The sequence below is a fragment of the Pagrus major genome, chromosome 3 (assembly GCF_040436345.1).
Source record: "Pagrus major chromosome 3, Pma_NU_1.0".
NCBI classification, from domain to species: Eukaryota; Metazoa; Chordata; class Actinopteri; order Spariformes; family Sparidae; genus Pagrus; species Pagrus major.
Genome location: NC_133217.1, coordinates 2,476,120 through 2,493,992, shown reverse-complemented (window position 1 = coordinate 2,493,992; position 17,873 = coordinate 2,476,120). Strand labels below are relative to the sequence as shown.

The window sequence follows — 17,873 nt, the reverse complement described above, 5'->3', positions numbered from 1 at the left end:
AAATAAATACTGACGTTGCATAAAGTTTTCTCACCAGATTTCTACATACAGAGCACATCAACAGCGGATAAGACGCTATCGCAGAACGCTGTTCCAAACTGTTTTCACAATTCAGAGTTTTTTCACTCAGTATCTCCAGGAGATCCGACCTTTACAAGTTTTTTAACAGAGAGCACATTGTTGACTCTGAAACGACTCTAATCTGCAAAAATCTGTGACTGTTTTGTTCCGTGAGGCAATTTTCAAAATTGTAATTTTTTCCAAATGGTACAACCAGCTGCTCCTGATCAGAAGTATGAAGTGTGTGAGTGAAGGGTAACGTCATGGGCTTGATTTTGTGAAGTGACAAAAAAAAAAAAGTTGAAAAGGAAAATGCTGAAACAGATGAAGAATGAAAAGTAAACTGCAGATGTGATGATAAGATGTTAATTTGAAGTATCTCAAAGCTACGTTCATGAACAAAAACCTGAGAATCGGTGAAGTAAAAGTCGTCTGGCAGCCGTGTGGACCTACGTTTAGGATGGATGAGAGGAGGAAAAAAAAATCATACCCGAATGGATGAGTGTGTGTGAGTGAGAAAACCTTTAACTATACTGTAATAAGTGTAAAACTTGCCTTTATATTTAAATGCACATTTGTTTGCTGGACTGCCTTGTTTAAGCTTTTTACCGTAGGAGTTTTCTCATGTTATCTCTCTGTGAACCTTGTGGCCTTTCTCACTAGTCTCTACGATAGGTTTAGATGAGGATTGTCTGTTTTTTAACTGCTTTTCATACCATTCCTTGTTTTATATTAGTGCTTACTTTTTTACGATTGTTATTTCGAGCAATGACATCCGTTGCCTTTCCCAAAAAGTGTGACTGAATAGTAGCTACCTTGATCAAGGAAACTTGCTGTCTTCCTCATAGCTTTGTCACATAGCGTGTAACTACCAACAGTATTTACCTTTCTAGCTAGCTATCTTTGGCTTTATTGTTAGTGACTGTGGCAAATTACAGCATTTTCTTTCAAGAAGGATAATAATCTCGTTGATAGCTGTGTGTTTATATGTCATAGTCGCCCCAGGATTTTGGAGTGTTTAAATCCGCAGATCTCTCGGTATATTGTAAAAACCAAAAAAGGCACTTGTGCTTCATTACAAGCGATGCTAGCCGAACATTTTTAGTTGAATCGTTGCAGTTGTGCAGTGATTACCGGTGTAAACATTTGTTAACAAGCGGACCGCTGAGACTTTTCCCAAAAAGTAGCACTTTTTGTCATAAAAAGAAGAAACTTGTTTTAATAAAGAAGCTACTCCAGAATTAAAATGTGTTTGCTTGCAATAATCAGAAAAACTGCAAAATCTTGGAGGGACTGAGTTTGACATGGAGAGGCTAACAATACTATCATGCAAATAAATAATCAAGGAACTGTTTTAAAACTGTGATGTCTGTGCTTTTATTCCTGAAATGGAACCAAACTGATCCACAAATGTCACGTAACGGGTGATTAACTTTTATATAATGTTCTGATTTTATATTGCGTGTCAGACAGTCAGATCATGCCTTACATGAGTTTTCAAATGTTTACTTTGCACCAAACCGCACCGCATCATCGTACAGAAGGAAGTGCGTTTCTACTCATGAGTGGCCCGGGCTCGAAACAGTGCTGGACGTAAACATCCTTGGTGGAGCTGTAACATTAGCTGGCATAGTCAGCTTGTCTCTCTGAAGCACCACGTGTGTCATCTAGTTGCATTATGTTGGAGAGAAGGCAGACATCTCTACAGCTGATATATCAAACACTCTGCATCTCCCACCAAAACAATCTAGATGGATAAATGTCACTACAGGTAAGAGGCAAAATATGTACTTTTGATTTTGGGGTGAACTGGCCCTTTAAAGTTGACTATTTCTAGGCTCCACACATGCTATTTTGCGACCTGGATCAGTACTTGAGTCCTTGAGAAGATCCTGCTGGGCTGAGTCACTTTTTTAATGACAAACCCTGCAGGAGGTGCTCAGTATGCATTTGAATACATGGCATCATGCTAATGCTATCTCTGTGTTGTCATGAAGCAAAAAGCTGCGGTTAAAGCTTTCAGCCTTATCATTTTATGGTCCCTACTGAAGACATTGAGTTTTATAGTGCAGTATTTCTGGTCCGGTTGCTGCAGAGTGCACAGCCTGACCTCTGTCGTCAGCATCTGAGAGGCTGTGAACACACAGAGACTTCTGTTACAGTTAAAAGTGCATTGCTTCCTCTCATTATATTATAATATATCATATTTACATTCAATATATTAAACTCCAGCAATATAAAGTGAGTGTTCTAACAGTACAAACAAGTATAAAAACAAATATGTGTCTTAGAAACAATAATTAATTATAATATAAGTTCTTCTTCATAATATTCTTCACTCTCGGTCCCAAAGGAAAATCCACTGGCCAATAGGCGGCGACAACAGCCTCTCTCAGCCAATCAGAGCATCGCATAGTTGTACGCCTCTCCATATCCCGCCTCCCTCATGTATTTCTCGATGTTGAGTGGCTCAGGCACTCTGACAACTGTCCTCCCATTGGCTGATTTCTCTCCCGCCCGAAGTTTTCTGATCAGCTCCGACACTGACAGCCGTTGCTGGGGGCTCCAGTGGCAGCAGGACTTGATGATGGAGTAGCTACAAGACCAGGTACAACAAGTTAAACCCAGCAGAAAATTACATGAATTCAGTGTCTTTATCAAGTGTAGAGACGTAGTTAGCAGGTTATTACAATATTTTACCGATGTGTTAATGAGCAAGGTGCTTTTGTGTCAGTTGTTGGAACTAGCTTTAGCCATAGCTAACCGTCACCTAGCCTTAACGTATCTTACATTATAGCTAACTTAGTTCTCTTGAGCAAGTTTATTTGACAATCTGGATTAAATGTGTTTTGTTTGAAAAGGTTGTTGTATTTAGCAAAGTTTTTTTAAATTGCCTTGCCTGAAATAAACCAACACCAATGAAACGGAAGAAGGAAGTTAGCAAAGTTAGCCTGCTAGCTAAGTTATATGTTCCTCTTAACTTGGACAAAGTGAGCTGTGCTTTTCTCTTAAACAAAATTATATGTCAAGTAATATCCTACAATAGCCATCTTTGTGTGAGTTAACATGTATGACCCACTGAGGTCTTTAGAAGGAGAAAGAAAGATTTTGTAAACAAATCAAGAGCGAAAAATTAAGGCCAGCTCTGACATTTTTGACAGTTTTAATACTTCCTGTTATGGTTGGTACCCAAACATGATAGAAAAACAATATTTCATCACTCTGTGAAGGTGAGGGTAAGAGAGGTCCAACCATATTGGGTAGCTACATCTGACAAAGTGAATTAGCGCTTGTCTCTGTGGCTGTTAAAAGGTTGAGGGTCTAAAGACAGACGATGTTATTCACTGTACAGATTGTAAAGTCTACTGAGGCAATGTGATTGTGATTTTGGGCTGTATAAATATAATTGATTTGATCTTAACTGTCAAAATTATTTTCAGATGTGAGTCGTTATCAGTGGCAGGAAATCAAAGCTTTCTCTTAACTGCTTTTTGTGAGCTGTGCCAGAGATGGCTGAGCAAAATGAAGGAAAAAAACCTGCTTTTATTGAGGTCAGTGCTGGTACTTAATAATTTGAGGCTGATAAAGACCTCTGGACACGGGTGTTTCCTGTGTGATGCACAGCTTTATAAGTACTGTTTTCTGCTGTTTGCCTTACAGTGAACTGGAGCAGGTCGCCGGCCGTTTGAGGTGATTCCCTCTTTGAAGATACTGCAGAAGTTCAGTCGCCATGAGCTGAGCAAACGGCGGGTCGCCTGTATAGATGGGAGATTTCTATATTAGATTGAAGTCTTTTTGTTTAAACAAATGTGCACTGAAAATATTTAAGCCTCTGCACAACTGTAATGACAAAGTGACAAAAGTGACAAATGACAAAAACACACATTTTCAGAATTTACCCACCACGGAGGCTCTTAATCAATTAATGTATCAATCAAACTTGATTTATATAGCACCTCTCAAACAAATCAGATGCAATTCAAAGTGGTATAAAAACAGGTTTAGAGACTAATGCACACCAACTGTAATAACATGAATAATTAAAATAATAAAAGATAAAGAATAAAGGATAAAAACAGGCAAAAAAAATAATAAAAATATAGAAATAATAGAAATCAATGATAAAATATTGCATGTAAAATGTGATTTTAAAAGTTTATAAAATATAATATAAGAATAGCAGTAAAATGTAAATAAAAATCTATATAAAATATAGTAAAAAGAATATAGGGCTATGATAAAAACAAAATAAATTAAAATAAGTATAAAAATTAAAAGCAAGACTACATAAATAGGTTTTTCAGTTTACATTTAAAAGTATCAATATCTCCAGCTCCTCAGATCCTCAGAGCATAAAGGCTGAAAGCAGCATTACCAAATGTTTTCGTTCTGCTCAGTGGATCAGCCTTTCTGGCTCATGAATTAAAGGCATCTGTGTGATGTAGTCTGGTGCAGGACCATGTAGTGTCTTATAAACTAATAAAACAATTTGAAAATCAATACGAAAACTAACAGGAAGCCAGTGTAAAGACTTGAAAATAGGTGTATTGTGCACTCTCCTAATCTACAAAGGAGCTTAATATTTGTTATTTTCTGGAAACAGTAAGCAAGACTCCAACGTTTTACTTAAATGCTGTGTAGTCAAATTCTATGATTCATTAAATAAGCAACGTCTCTTGGAAGTGTACCCAGAATGTCAAAACACTCACCCAGTGTGACCATTTCATAGAGGAGGATACCAAAGGACCATCTGTCAAAAGGTTCAAGAAGGACAAAATGTGAATAAAAGAGTCTCAGATTAAACTGAAAACAGTGCAGAGGTGCAAATTTCATCCCCCGTTATGTACCAGTGTTTAGGGACAGACACTAGAATCAACATCTGTGTGGATTTTCAAACACACAAATTGTTCATCATCTAAATTGTGAACCAGGAATGTGAAGTGGCTGATCAAAAAACCTTTGAACCTCTACTACCCAACCTGATTTGAATGGTTTTATGATTGTTTAAAGCTTCTCTCTGCATATGAAGTGGACTGTTATGTGAAAACTATTCATATCAAACATTAATTCAAATAGATCAGTTATTCAACATCCAAATTACGTTAGATAAGGATCAAGCTCTGACATCAAGCTCCCTCTTCAATAACCCTGGCTGGGACATTTCAATGACGTGCTTTATATTCAGTCATCTTCATTGCATTATTTAATATTCTTTCAGGGGGCTCGGACACTCACACATCACTGCTCTGACTGATGGCCCTTCTGCTCAGCACTTCAGGTGCCTGCCACTTCCTCATCTCCATGTCCTCTGCCTCCCCCGGTGAACTGGCCTGTGCTCTCCTGCGGTAGGCTGAGCCTAATCCCCACAGTTTTGCTGTCAGATCTCCACCAACCAGAACGCTGCGAGCTCCCACGTTGCCATGGATGCAGCCCTGACTGTGCAGGTACTCCTTAAAGACGGATAAAGATGGGGTGATAAGAGGGATGCTGGGAATGCAGACTTTCTAGAATTCAGCTTTACAAGGGTGCTACAAAAATTACGAACATCAACCAGACATAAGTGGTTTATACTGTTTTCATACTTTGCGTAATTTGTAGGTCATTTTGCTCAACCTGACAGTTTACACTTAACCTGACGTAAGAACGTCTGTTCAGAGTCTTTTGGCTCTTAAGATTGAGGTATCTGGGTAAAACTGAGAGATGGAAAGAAGCTGACAGACAATTAGAGAGATAGACAGACAGACAGACAGCAGTTTAACCAACCAGAGCAGAGGCCACTTGTGCTGCCATGGTGAAGATCCTCTTCTCAGTCATGTCACATGCAGACTCTAAACTTGAGGTATCCTTCAGTTAGAAAGGAAAAGGAGGAAGAAAAGGGAAAATGTGTGGAAAAAATAAATAAATAAATAAATTACAGCAGCGTACAGTCCCCTTCTGTGCACTTCTGTGTCACAGATTTGAAATGGCCTTAGGGCCACTGTTTTGGAGACATTTTGAAGTGTCTTTAACATGATTGACAGACTGTCTTACTTACTTTTACATGAAATACATTTTAAATTTCCATAACTTTTATCACCAGTGTTAAGCTCCAAATGAGATTCAGTTTCAGGTTTGCCTTCACTGAAGAGCACATGTGTAAACCTGTCTCTAAAACTCTAAATAATCTGTCTTTGTTTTTGGTAATTAATAGATCACATTACCTGTCGACATCTCCACAGGTAGCCCAACAGGTCTCTGTGCTGCAGCTCCTCCACCACCATCATAATGGGCGGCTGCACTGAAACCACACCCAGCAGTGCAGGTAGGAAGGGGTGCGGTCCCAGTCCTGACACGAAGGATGCAAAACCCAAAAAGTGCTGCTTGTCACGGCTGTTTGCTGTTTCTGTGGAAGAGGTTAGACAACAGAATACTTTTTAAACTTTTATTCACACTGAGAATCATCAGAACACCCTGCTTCACTCATACACAGTTAGTCTCATTTGATTTTAAATATTTAAGCATACATTTTTGGTTTGACGAGGCACAATGTGAGGCTTTTGTGCCTGTCACTGAAAAGTCCCTCAATCCTCCACCAATACAAAACCAAATATAAAACTCTAAAAGTGTCTGCAAACAAGTTACAGACCATTTCCTCCCTGTACCTCCCAGTTGCTAAAAACAAAACTTCTTCAGCAGACATGTAGTAAGTAGGTGTTTGAGATCAGGCTGTGTACAGCTGACTTTACCTTTCAGCACTCTCAGGACGACGTCCTTGTTGTCCATGCGGGCCCTGTAGAGGCTGACTGTGTCATTAGGCTTGATGGAGAAGGCCAGTGGCAGTGCGGTGACCTGACTGAAGGCTCCAGGACTCCTCTCTGTGGACATCTGTGGTACTGCAGCCAGAGTTGGCCTGACATTCTGCTGCACTTGTTGAACTGACATTGGCAGCTCTTCATGTTCCAGTGGGTTTATCCCTGGGGGTGCTATTGAGAGAGAGAGAGAGAGTGATAGACACAGGCACAGACACAGAGCAGAGTGATACATCTGTATCTGTTCTTAATTATAATGAGAATAAGATGAAAAACAGACACAGAAAGCATGCATGCTTACCATCAATGCCATGTAGGTTATGTCTGTGGCTGTGCCTTTGTGTGTTGCTTTGCCTTTGTGTGTGTGAAGAGCTGTGGTAACGCTGAGGGGCTGTGGTCCGTGCCCGTCTCCGTCCAGGACAATACCTCAATACAAACAGGGCCAGTAAGGTGACCAGGGTGCCCAGGAGGAGCAGCGTAGGGACGATAATCACCGCCTGCTCGTACTCCGTTACAACTGAGAGAGAAAGAGAGAAGTTCATGTGTAAATGTCAGGTTTAGTAACAGGTTATTTGAAAAAAGTTACGAGTTGGTTGGATTAGGAAGACTTTCTAACCCGCTGTTTATTCTCCTTAAGTTTGGACAGTCCTCCAGTCCTAAACCCTCTTGTGAATTGTTTGCATTCACTTGTGTCTCGGGGATGTTAAAGCTCATATTTGTAAGGTTTGTTCTCAGTGCTCTGCTCAGGGCACTTTGACAGGATGAACGCGCTGGCTGTTAAAAAGGTTGCACCACTCAAGTGTTGACAGGATGTTCTGTCGTGACATTACATCATCCTCCATTTACGCCAGTGTTGATATGTTGATATATAGCTCGATGACGCTGTAATTTAGAGACTGTGACTATCAATACTCTAGGTATTTTTTATACGATCTGTTAATTACAGTGGCACCGGCAAGGTAACAAAGAATAGAAAATACATTTTTAATCTGCTGATCCGATACGTCAGCAGTAAAATCAGTTCTCAGTGAAAACTGGAGGAATTCACACCGTCTGTTCAGTCACAGCCGATTTATTTGTTCACGTGTCTAGCTCTTTAATCCCGTTGTTTAATTTCTATTTTTTGTCTTTATTTGTGTTATTTTTGTCACTGTGATAATAAATCTGTATAATTAGAAGGCATGCAGACAGCATTTATCACAAGTGATCGTCATTGTCATGCCATTGCTGCCTGACTCTGCCTTACTTGGCTGATAACTAAACAAGTTTTATCCCGCTGCATTGTTCCTAGGTTGTCACCATAATGCAATTACGCCTTAATTAGCCAGTAAGACTGGACGGACATGCTAGGATGAGTCATGCATTGACCTTTAGAGAATAAGAGCTGCAGACTGTGCTGATGGTTTGATAAGATGCATTTCCCTGTTGAGCCACTGAACCTCTTACAGTACGTGATAGCTGATACCTGAGAGTTTCCACACAACTGGAACGGTTTATTTGCACAAAACTCAGCAGGACTGACTTTGTTTTTGTTCATTTTATCGTTTATAATCATGTCTATCCTGCATATTGACCCTTCACTGACAACTCCTTTAAAAACAATATTCTAGGTGCAGGCCAACACACCTTTAAATAACATTACTACACAGTTAGCTTTTAGCCATCAAATCCATCATCATACACACCTCCTGTTGTAAAAATCCTGATGTGAATCCAGTGTTGTTTCAGAGAAAACAAACTGGAATGTGAAGCCACTGGTCCGTGTGAACACCATGTTCAGGCTGTGGCACATTCTTAGGTGTGGTGAAGGATTCGGAGAAAATCAAAAGTCTTGTCATTCTCATTAAAGGTTTGGTTTGAGCTTGAACTTTGAACACATCTCCTCCACAAAGACTCAATTGAAGTCCGACATTTTAGGCTGTTTAAAGTTCATGTTTCTTAACCTGAGACATCTATTGATAGTTGAACAAATATTTAGCCTAAGCCAACCCTCTGAGGTTAGTTTAAGCTAAGCCCTAACTAAGCTTCTCTCTGAGGGTTTGTATAAGATAATATTTTGGGTGATTATGACTGCAGACTGGTGTATTTTTGCAGGTGCCCAATTCAGTTTTTGTTTTTTGTCGGGTTCCTGGTAGCTTTACACATGAAGTGACAAAATGATAATTCAGACCTATCGCTGCGTTCATGTGGGAAAAAAAACCCCAAAACATACAGTCGGGGTAATGACAGTTTAAAATGTTGTGAACAAAGACAAAATGGATGTATAGAAAGTCCTTCTATTCTGTTTCCTACAAAAACTACAGAATAATCTTAAAGTCTTTACTACAACTACTTTAAATGAGAAGTTATGAGAAGAAAATCATTTACTGCATGAACACTTGATGTTAGTGACGTAAGTGAGTGATGTATCACACATGTGATTTGTGGTAAAGCTAAAACACAATGCAGTAATACAAAAGACTGATATGGCAGTTGAGAAACATATTTAGATAACATGATTATTAATTGTGTGATGACGAAGACTTCTCAGCAGTATCTGTGAGTCAGCAGCCATTACTACATCTCATTGTGTTTCCACTAATCACCTGGAGCTCCAGTATTTCATGTGACTGATCTGGAGGCTGGATGTTGCAACATCATCGTAGGCGTCAGTTTCATAGTTAAATAAATAGACATGATGAGATATGATGAGACATTCTCAGTTCATTTCACCTTAATGGCTTTGACCTAAACTCTTCATTTAGTTAGCTGTTGTCTGCTGATACACAAGGTAGCTGCTTGCATTTACTTTAATGAAAATACACAGTAGAGCTAAAAAAAATGAGATGATAGAAAGAATAAATAACCAATTAACCTGTTGATTTTTTTTTTAATAAAAGAAGAAGCTGATGTGAGGCAGGTAGTAATAAAGGCAGACTGAGCAAAAGGTAACAGAGGAAGGAATCTGTAATAGTGAAAGAGTAAAGATTAAGTTTAGACAGTGTTTTTTTCCTTCAGCTGTTGTCAGGTAGATGTAATATTAGCTGCTAAATACAGAAGCTTGGACGTTTTTAACACGTAAAGATGAAGCACAGGACATTAGCAGGCGAGAGGAAGAATGTGAAGAGGGGGAGAGTAGTAAAGGAAAATGTGAGAGGAGACGTGCTGAGGAGGAAGTGATGACGAGAAAGAGACAGATGAAGAGCAGCAGTTGTGTCCTTACTGCAGAGGTGGTCGTCCGGTGCACACAGATTATCAGCCGTGGAGTTGGATGACATGCTGGAGAGGAAGAGAGGAGCACAGCGAGATCAACATTACCGCTGCTCAGCAGCCAACTTAAATCCCCTGAGCTTAGAGAGAGCATCTGCCCCTCTAATAACTCCATGTAGACAAGAGCAGTAGCTGAATGAAGGAGCTGGTTCAGAGTTTAACTGCGTTAAGAGAAGTTTTCCAGTAAACAGCAGAGCACTTACCCAGAAGGATGACGACTATTAGCGATCAACTTTCAGAGAATAATGTAAATATTTACTGTTGCCTTTTTATCCGTACTTGCATAGCAAATATAAACTGTGACCTTTGTTATCTCGACTCGACTCGCACGGCAAATATAAAAAGGAGTGCTCGATGACTTGTTTTCTATGTGTATAGTCATCCTGCTATCAGTTACACAGATAATAGTGGAGCAGAGATCAGCATTACCGTCGCTCAGCTGTGACCCAAAATCCATAAAAGCCTTGAAAGGATAACCTGGCATTCAGCAGCCCATTAAACTTCTCAAATCACACGTGGTGATATATAATTTCCCCTTGAAGTGTTATTTATTTCAAAGGTGTCACATCAGTCAGGTTATTTTTACCATACGGTATATTGTTATTTTGGCTAAATGACCCGCTTTTTATATCGAGTAGCTGATCAGTTGGTTGTTTGTCAGTAAAAATGTTTTAGTAGCTTCAGAGAGAGTCTAGGATCTGAGGTCGTCAGAAGTATTGATACTTTTTTAATACCACGTGATTAAAACGATACAAAAAAGCGAGAAAAAAAAACAATAGCTCAACGATCAGATTTTCACCCCAAGGCTTTCCAAATGTTAACTGAGGTATCGATAGTGTTATCAAGTATCGTTTTTATATACTAGTATTCTATCTAAGTTTTATATATATAATTCAACCTTAATGGGATCATCTCTTCATTCTTTGCCCTCATTTTAAAAGAGGCAGCCTTAACGTATTTGTCAAGACAACTAAATGGCAACTCCAAACATATTCAGGTGAAAGTTCACTGTTAAAAGGAAGACAAGTTTTCTCGTATTATCTCTGCTTTTTTCTGTTTTTTAAAATGGAAATGAGCAGTACAAGCCATCCTTCCAGCTTCCCTGTCTTTTCAACTTGTGTCACCATGAAGTCTGTAACCTAAAAGCTCATCAAATAGTTTTTATTGTTGCTGACATGATCAGGTTTTAGACAATTCTCAAAGCAGGAAATCCCCCAAAACTGTTGAACTTTTCCTTATAAAAGCAGTTTCCTAACGGTAATTTGACTAATGAATGACAATGTAAAGGGAAGTGAAAGACATTTAAACATAACTGATGGAGAACTTGGCGTTACAGGAGGGAAATGAGGTGAGTGTGTACTGAACGGGAGGGTGTCTGAGTCGGTGTGCTTCTATGCAAATTTCCCCTGAGCACATTTGATCCTGTGTTTGATTGAACTGGTTTCCTGGATTTTTGTTTAAACAGAAACATTTTACATGACTAGAAAATCTCATACTCAAATCAGGAGGTTAAAAAGGAGGGTAGGGGAATACACACACATTGACTGTTGTCCTCCTGTACATCTGATTTCTTTAACAAATGTAGTAGAGAGTGAGGTGGCTTGGTAGAAATCATAACACTTCCTGCCTGGGATCCAGGTGTTCACACTTACCTGTGTTTCTATTTTCATATCTTCTAATCGGGGTTACTCGGGATCACTGATAAGGTGAGCCGATCGCCAGGGGATCCTGTATCTTGTAACATCTTGTATATGGTGATATAATGCGATGTCAGAGATTAGTCGAAAGAAACGACACAGTCTATCTTCTATCTTAAAGTCTATTATTGAGGTTAGAATTTAATATTCAAATTAAAGATGTTGAGCTCTCCTTAGTATCTGATGGAGCTCTGAAATATTCAAACCTTTAAGCTTTTTGCAAGCAATACACTTAAAGTTGTATGACTGAATATTTATAAGAGTGAACATTTTATTGGAAATATTAAACATAAAGTCAATCTCTTTAACAGCGATGACTCCTATTTATAAGTCCTTGTGTCTGTGCTAGCTATAATATTATAGCATCATATTCTGTTAAACATTATTACACAATCCAAATAATAATTATAATGTTAACTTGTCCTATGGAGCACAAGGATTTAAAATTCAGTCTTCACTTCTGCTGATTGATGGGGCTCAGCAGGCAGACATGTTGCTCCACCAGAAACATCTCCTAATCCACAGTAGGGCGCACAATATATTGATTACTTTTATACCATCTTAGTTCTGATTGTCGTCTTAATATTGCCGTAGGAAAAACCAGCCATCGATCATCCACAGTCGTCGATGTACGATCCGATCACCGAGCGACTCAAGCTAAGTACTCACCAAGTCGTTCTAATACACAGTTGATGAAGTTGATAATGAATCGGCATTTAAAGTTTAAATGTTATCAACCTATCAATCTGCTCTGTCACATTGAGTATGAAAATAAAGAACAGCCTGTTCATTCAAACCGGAGTTTGCTCTCGTGTTTTGGTCGTAAAATTAATTTTAGACCATTTAAAACTCTCTTCTAAGACTTATAATAACAGAATAAAACAAAAAATACACAGATTTAAAATAAATAAATATTGAATTCAAATTAATTACACACATTTTGAGCCGGTTATGTCAATGAAATATAACAAGTTGTTAATGTTCATTAGTCCCTTACTTGACTAAGTGTTTTTTAGTGAAAAGAATTTATAGAAAATGTGGCAGCTTACATGTTGTCAAATTATTAAAAAAAAATGTTATCTTTGTTTTATTTTTTATTCTGACCTGTTAACTGTGTCAAGAAACACAGGTAAATGCATGCAATGTACACAACAAGCTGCTGTGGCGATGAAATGGTCTTAACATCAAAGTGAAGACATTAGCAGTACAGAGTGTCATGTGTTTTAGGCTTTGTGACCTGAAGTTCATGTGGGAATAATGCAGTGTCATCCTCACCTCTCAGCACAATTTTACTCTCGGTGTGACAAATACAGGCACACGCACACACGCCTACTTTACGAAGTCACACAGGTATGTAGTTAACATTTTTTAAGACAAAACACACACAGACACCGACACCTGCCATTACCCTGAAGAAATGGATGCCACTGAACCTGTTTGCCTGCATTGTTCTCCCACATTCATATGCACTAATATCTCTCCTGCATCAACAAGACTGAGCCAACACACACACACACACACATACACATAAACCATGAGAACAGAAACTAAAATATGCTGTTAAAGACACACAGACGTCTAAATGCACACATAGACAAGATGGTGCGTCAATACACACAATCACGTAAAAGGTGTCAGGATTCAGGTGTGATGATACCATAATATTGCAGTGATACCATTTACTCACACAGTATGTGGTTGTACACACATTTTCCTAACACATGATAATGCACCAGAAGACAGACAGCTTTAGAGCTTCAGCAATTTATTCCACTTATCGACTAGTTGAGGTTAAAGTAATTTTTCACCCAAAAATGGCAGAAAATGCTGTTTACACTTCACACTACAATAAGTAGATTTCCTGCTTTTCTCTGTTTTGTCATATTAAACTGAATATCTTTGGGTTTTAGATTGACAAAATAAAGCTGGGATGACGTTTTATAGACCAAAGTTTTAATTGATTAATCTAGAAAATAATCGGCGGATTAATCGATGATAATAACAGTCAGTCCTACACAGACCTTTCATGTACACATACAGAATAATATTACAGTGCATAGACGCAGACTACTTTATACGTGAGTAGGAAACCCAAATTTGTTTTTGCGATATAAAATTCCACATCACAAATGAGGGATTTAACCGCTGTTAAACGTCTCAGTTTCAGTCACACTTTCGTGTTTCAACAGTTTTATTTTCCATCTTACCTGGCCAACTCTCTGGGGCTGCTCAGGTGTCAAAATCTGTGCGCTCCTCGTATCCAAAACATGAAAGTTTGGCTGTCCCTGCCAGCCACACAAGTGTAGACTTGTAAGTCCACCTGCTGAGTTTTCATGTTTTCGTAGTCAGTCTGCAGTGTCGAGTTAAATCCACAGGCAGACACATTTCAACTGAAGATACTGCTGATGTGAGAGTCTCTGTTTCTGTTTTGCCGTCACCAGCTCGCTGTGTTTTCTCACTTGTGTCTTTCCCGCAGTCTCTCTTTCTCTCTGTCTCTCTCTCTCTTTCTCTCTCAGGTTGGCCACACCCACCCCCCCCTCCAGCACTTTTTCCTTGTCACCCTTATCACCTGCACACACCTTGCAGTCGGTGTTGTATTTGCTATGTGCATGTGTATTTGTGTACCACTGTCTGTGTGTTTTTGTGTGTGTGTCGAGTGGCCAGACAGCTGGCTGTATTTGTCAATCTGGCAGACTTGGGGTTACTAAGTAGAGGGGCGACACGGCGTATCTGTATCTTATAATGGTCGAGGTGCAAAATCAAAACCAAAGAACTTCTTTCCAAACAAATGAACGCATTGCAATGTACTATACTGTAGTATATAATTGAAACAGCAGCTATCTTGTGTTTGCTGTTCCTCAAGGCAACTTAGAGAGAAATTTGACTGAAATAAAAAAAGAAGAAAATGTTAAGACAACTGTCAAGATATTATTCGATTCAGATAGATGATAACATCGCATCCTTGCCTCAGAGAGAGGTTTCTGAAGGTGTTATGTCTCGATCCTCCAGAATAAATGTACAGGCTAAAGTAAGTGCTGAAGCTGCTATTGTGTTGAAACTTAAAGACAGTTCAGATGTTTATCTACTTTCCTTATGCTGGCAAGATACCTAAGAAACTGACTTCATTGCACGTATCAGTTTTATTTGAGCTGAAAGGTGTGACACCAGCTCGTGTGTGTGTGTGTGTGTGTGTGTGTGTGTGTGTGTGTGTGTGTGTGTGGTTCACCTCCACCCGCTTCCCTTTGAAAAGTCAAGCTGCTGTGCTGACACACCCACACACACTGATAGCACTTTGATCAGGTTCAGTCATGGCCACCGCATTTATCTTCATCCATCTACATCTAATATGTTTTCACTAGCTTAATGTTATCACTTATAGCTGATCACTGTTTCATGTGTTTACAGCTTCCGTGTCAAACGTCATTATAGTGACCTTGTTTTTCAGCCATTTGCTCTGTTAAACTGTCCTTCAGGAAAAGACTGAAACTGGTTTGAAACATTATTTAAATCTTTATCCTCTCACTGTATTGTTGTGTAAACTCCCTCCGTTTTTAGTTTCAGCAAAGACCAATTTACTTCATTAATGATGTTCACCTTCCTTCAGTATCATGTTAATATTAAATAAGCCTAAGGCATTAGAGGTTGGTTACATCGGACCGGAGCCACCAACCATTTTTGACGACCTGACGACCAATCTTTGACCAGAATCGCTTCCACAAAATAAACACCAAAATATATATGTATGATGTATAATTTTCAGTAGTCTGAAAGAATTCATATTATAGAGGAAAAATGTCCGCATGTCTCAAAAACAGCCTGTGCATTTAAAAAAACAATGTCTTCACCCCATTAGCAGCAGCATCCAGCATTCCAGTAACGTAGTACCATCTTTTCTGCTGGCAGAAGTAATTCCTGGGCTTACACCAGTAGTTCTGACCACTGAAGATCCATTGGGTGATGGAGTGGAAAACACTATTAGGGACTTCAAGCAGTGTTGGTGGAGGGACAGCTACAGTGTTGCCCAAACATTTAAACGGGTTGCCGTAGTAGTGGAAAACAAATATCACTAAGCAACATTTAACTCTTAACAACAACTTCTGTTACTACCTTCAAACTGTTTTGGATGTACTCCTGAGTACAGCAAACCAGGCGTTCTCCCGTAGACTGTAGTCACCTGTTTTTTCACCTGCCACCAGGAGCATCATTGAACGGGAACAACAAACACAGAGGTTTACGCTTGTCCTCAAATCCATCCAATCCAAATCCATCCCGTTTCCATACAGGTGCTTTGAGCAGCCAGTACAGGTTGTTTGTGCAGCAACAAAGAAATTATACCTCACTGGCTTCCTACATGCAAACAGTATCGTTGTGTTTGATGGAGCTCCTGGACAGGCCAGACGCTGTGCTGCAGTGCATTCACTCAGGTCTTTGCAGCAGTGGGGGATTGCTTCTCCCCCTCCTAACAACCAGGGCACTCTTTAGATCTTGAGCAACAAGTAATTGGTACAGCACTGCGAATATCTTTGAAATTTCTGGAATTTAGTCTTTCTAGTTCACTGCTGACTTAACTTCACAGGGGTGGGCATTTAGCTCGGGGCAATGGGTGGGGGTGGGGGTGGGGGGGTAACCCCAGCTGGAGCTAGTTTACACCATGTCCGAATATGTGTGAGAGAGAGAGAGAGTGAGTGTGTGTAAGTGTTTGTGTGAGGATCCATGCATGTGTATGTCTATCCCTGTGCTGCAATGTAGTGTGTGTGTGTGTGTGTGTGTGTGTGTATGTGTGTGTCCTGGCGTCCAGCGTGGTCCTGGTAATGCTGAGACAGACGGTGAGCGGGTGGGTTTATTTTTGGGTCAGTGACAGTGTGTCAATGGCCGCAGATGCGTCGGAAAGGAAGGCTCTGAGATACAAGCAAACCCTGGTCAGTGTCCCTCTCTCTTTCCTCTTGTTCTTTCTCTCTCTGTCGCTTTCTTTCTCTCTGTCTTTGTCCATCTGTCTGTCTCTACGTCAGCCTCTCTTGCCACGTCTGTCTCTCTCTGTTGTGTGTCGGCAGTGTCTTTTCCCCGAATCACCCGTGTCATTCTTGCATGACGCACCTGTATTGGCAGTGCGAGCTTCATGCATAGATGGAGCCTGTCTTAACTTATTGCATGTGTGTGCCTGTGAATGAGCCACATACTGTGTGTGAGTTCTGGACATGGTGAAGACCAATTAGCTGATGTATAACAACAGGGTCACGCACATGGTCACGCAACAGGTGCACCTCCTTCACCCCTGATCTTGGCATGCACACATACACGTGCACACACACACACACATGCACATACACACTTTGTCGCTGTCTTGCCGTTTCCTTCTGACTTGCCTGCCACCTGTTTGCTACCCTTTCTGCGCCTCCTTTCTTAAGCTCTGGTTGGTCTTAACACATGTAGAAAGTACTTCTGTGATGTGTAACACAGTATGTTTGTATGCATTTAAGTGTATGTACAGTATGTGTGTCCTTGCATGTCTGTGCACATCTACAGAATGTGTGCATTCATATTTTTGCATGTGTGTGTGATTGTGTGTCCATTTGTGTGCGTTGTCCATGTGTGTTCCCAAAGAGGGGAAACCTGATCGTGCATTTGTGGAGGTGCTAATCTTCACCATTCATGTCGTGACATGTATGTTTTGGGACAAGGGGGTGTGAAGGGTGTCTCAGAACATCTGGAGGATTTTCTTCGTGGCTTTGGGATGTTCTGTTACAGAACCCCTTAATGCTCTCAGAGTTGTTTACTTGATGTGTACATTGAGTAACGGTGGGACAAAATAGCGATGCATCAATATATCGGATCACTTGCTCTTGCGATATGTTTATCGATACACTGTTGCCAAATATCGTTAATTTTATTAAAACATACAGGTGCTGTAAACAGATACCCCTGACAGTTTGACTCAACTAGAGTCACTACACCATGTGGTGTAAATCTGATTTACACAGATTGAATTTATAGAGGTTTTGTTTTAGTATTGTTGTATCCTTCCTTTAAACATTTTGACTCCAGAACTGTTCTGATTATTTACAGTTTGTGACCTTTTTTA

General features: G+C 39.8%; 2 protein-coding genes across 2 annotated transcripts in view; one reads left to right on the top strand and one right to left on the bottom strand.

Moving 5' to 3' along the window:
• Positions 1–2,460: 2,460 nt before the first annotated feature.
• styk1a (serine/threonine/tyrosine kinase 1a) lies at positions 2,461–10,105 on the bottom strand. The gene is made up of 9 exons (XM_073463192.1): positions 10,051–10,105; positions 7,150–7,365; positions 6,786–7,022; positions 6,261–6,442; positions 5,824–5,904; positions 5,296–5,510; positions 4,770–4,810; positions 3,719–3,815; positions 2,461–2,656 (listed from the first exon to the last, which is right to left on the bottom strand). Exons 1-9 carry the CDS (start codon positions 10,103–10,105, stop codon positions 2,461–2,463), a joined length of 1,320 nt encoding a protein of 439 aa, XP_073319293.1.
• A 6,542-nt stretch (positions 10,106–16,647) lies between these two features.
• Positions 16,648–17,873, top strand: part of LOC140993682 (chloride channel protein 1-like) — a 38,036-nt gene continuing 36,810 nt past the window's right edge. Inside the window, exon 1 of the mRNA XM_073463191.1 lies at positions 16,648–16,713. Coding sequence (XP_073319292.1) covers positions 16,663–16,713 — 51 coding nt within the window. The 5' untranslated portion in view covers positions 16,648–16,662. The remainder of the gene's footprint in view (positions 16,714–17,873) is intronic.

Coding starts and splice junctions, on each gene's coding strand:
- styk1a (XM_073463192.1), bottom strand. CDS start 10,105: ATGTCATCCAACTCCACGGCTGATAATCTGTGTGCACCGGACGACCAC. Junction 5,511..5,823: donor CACAAGTGGCCTCTGCTCTG/GTTGGTTAAACT, acceptor TCCGTCTTTAAG/GAGTACCTGCACAGTCAGGG. Junction 4,811..5,295: donor ATCAGTCAGAGCAGTGATGT/GTGAGTGTCCGA, acceptor ACCTTTTGACAG/ATGGTCCTTTGGTATCCTCC.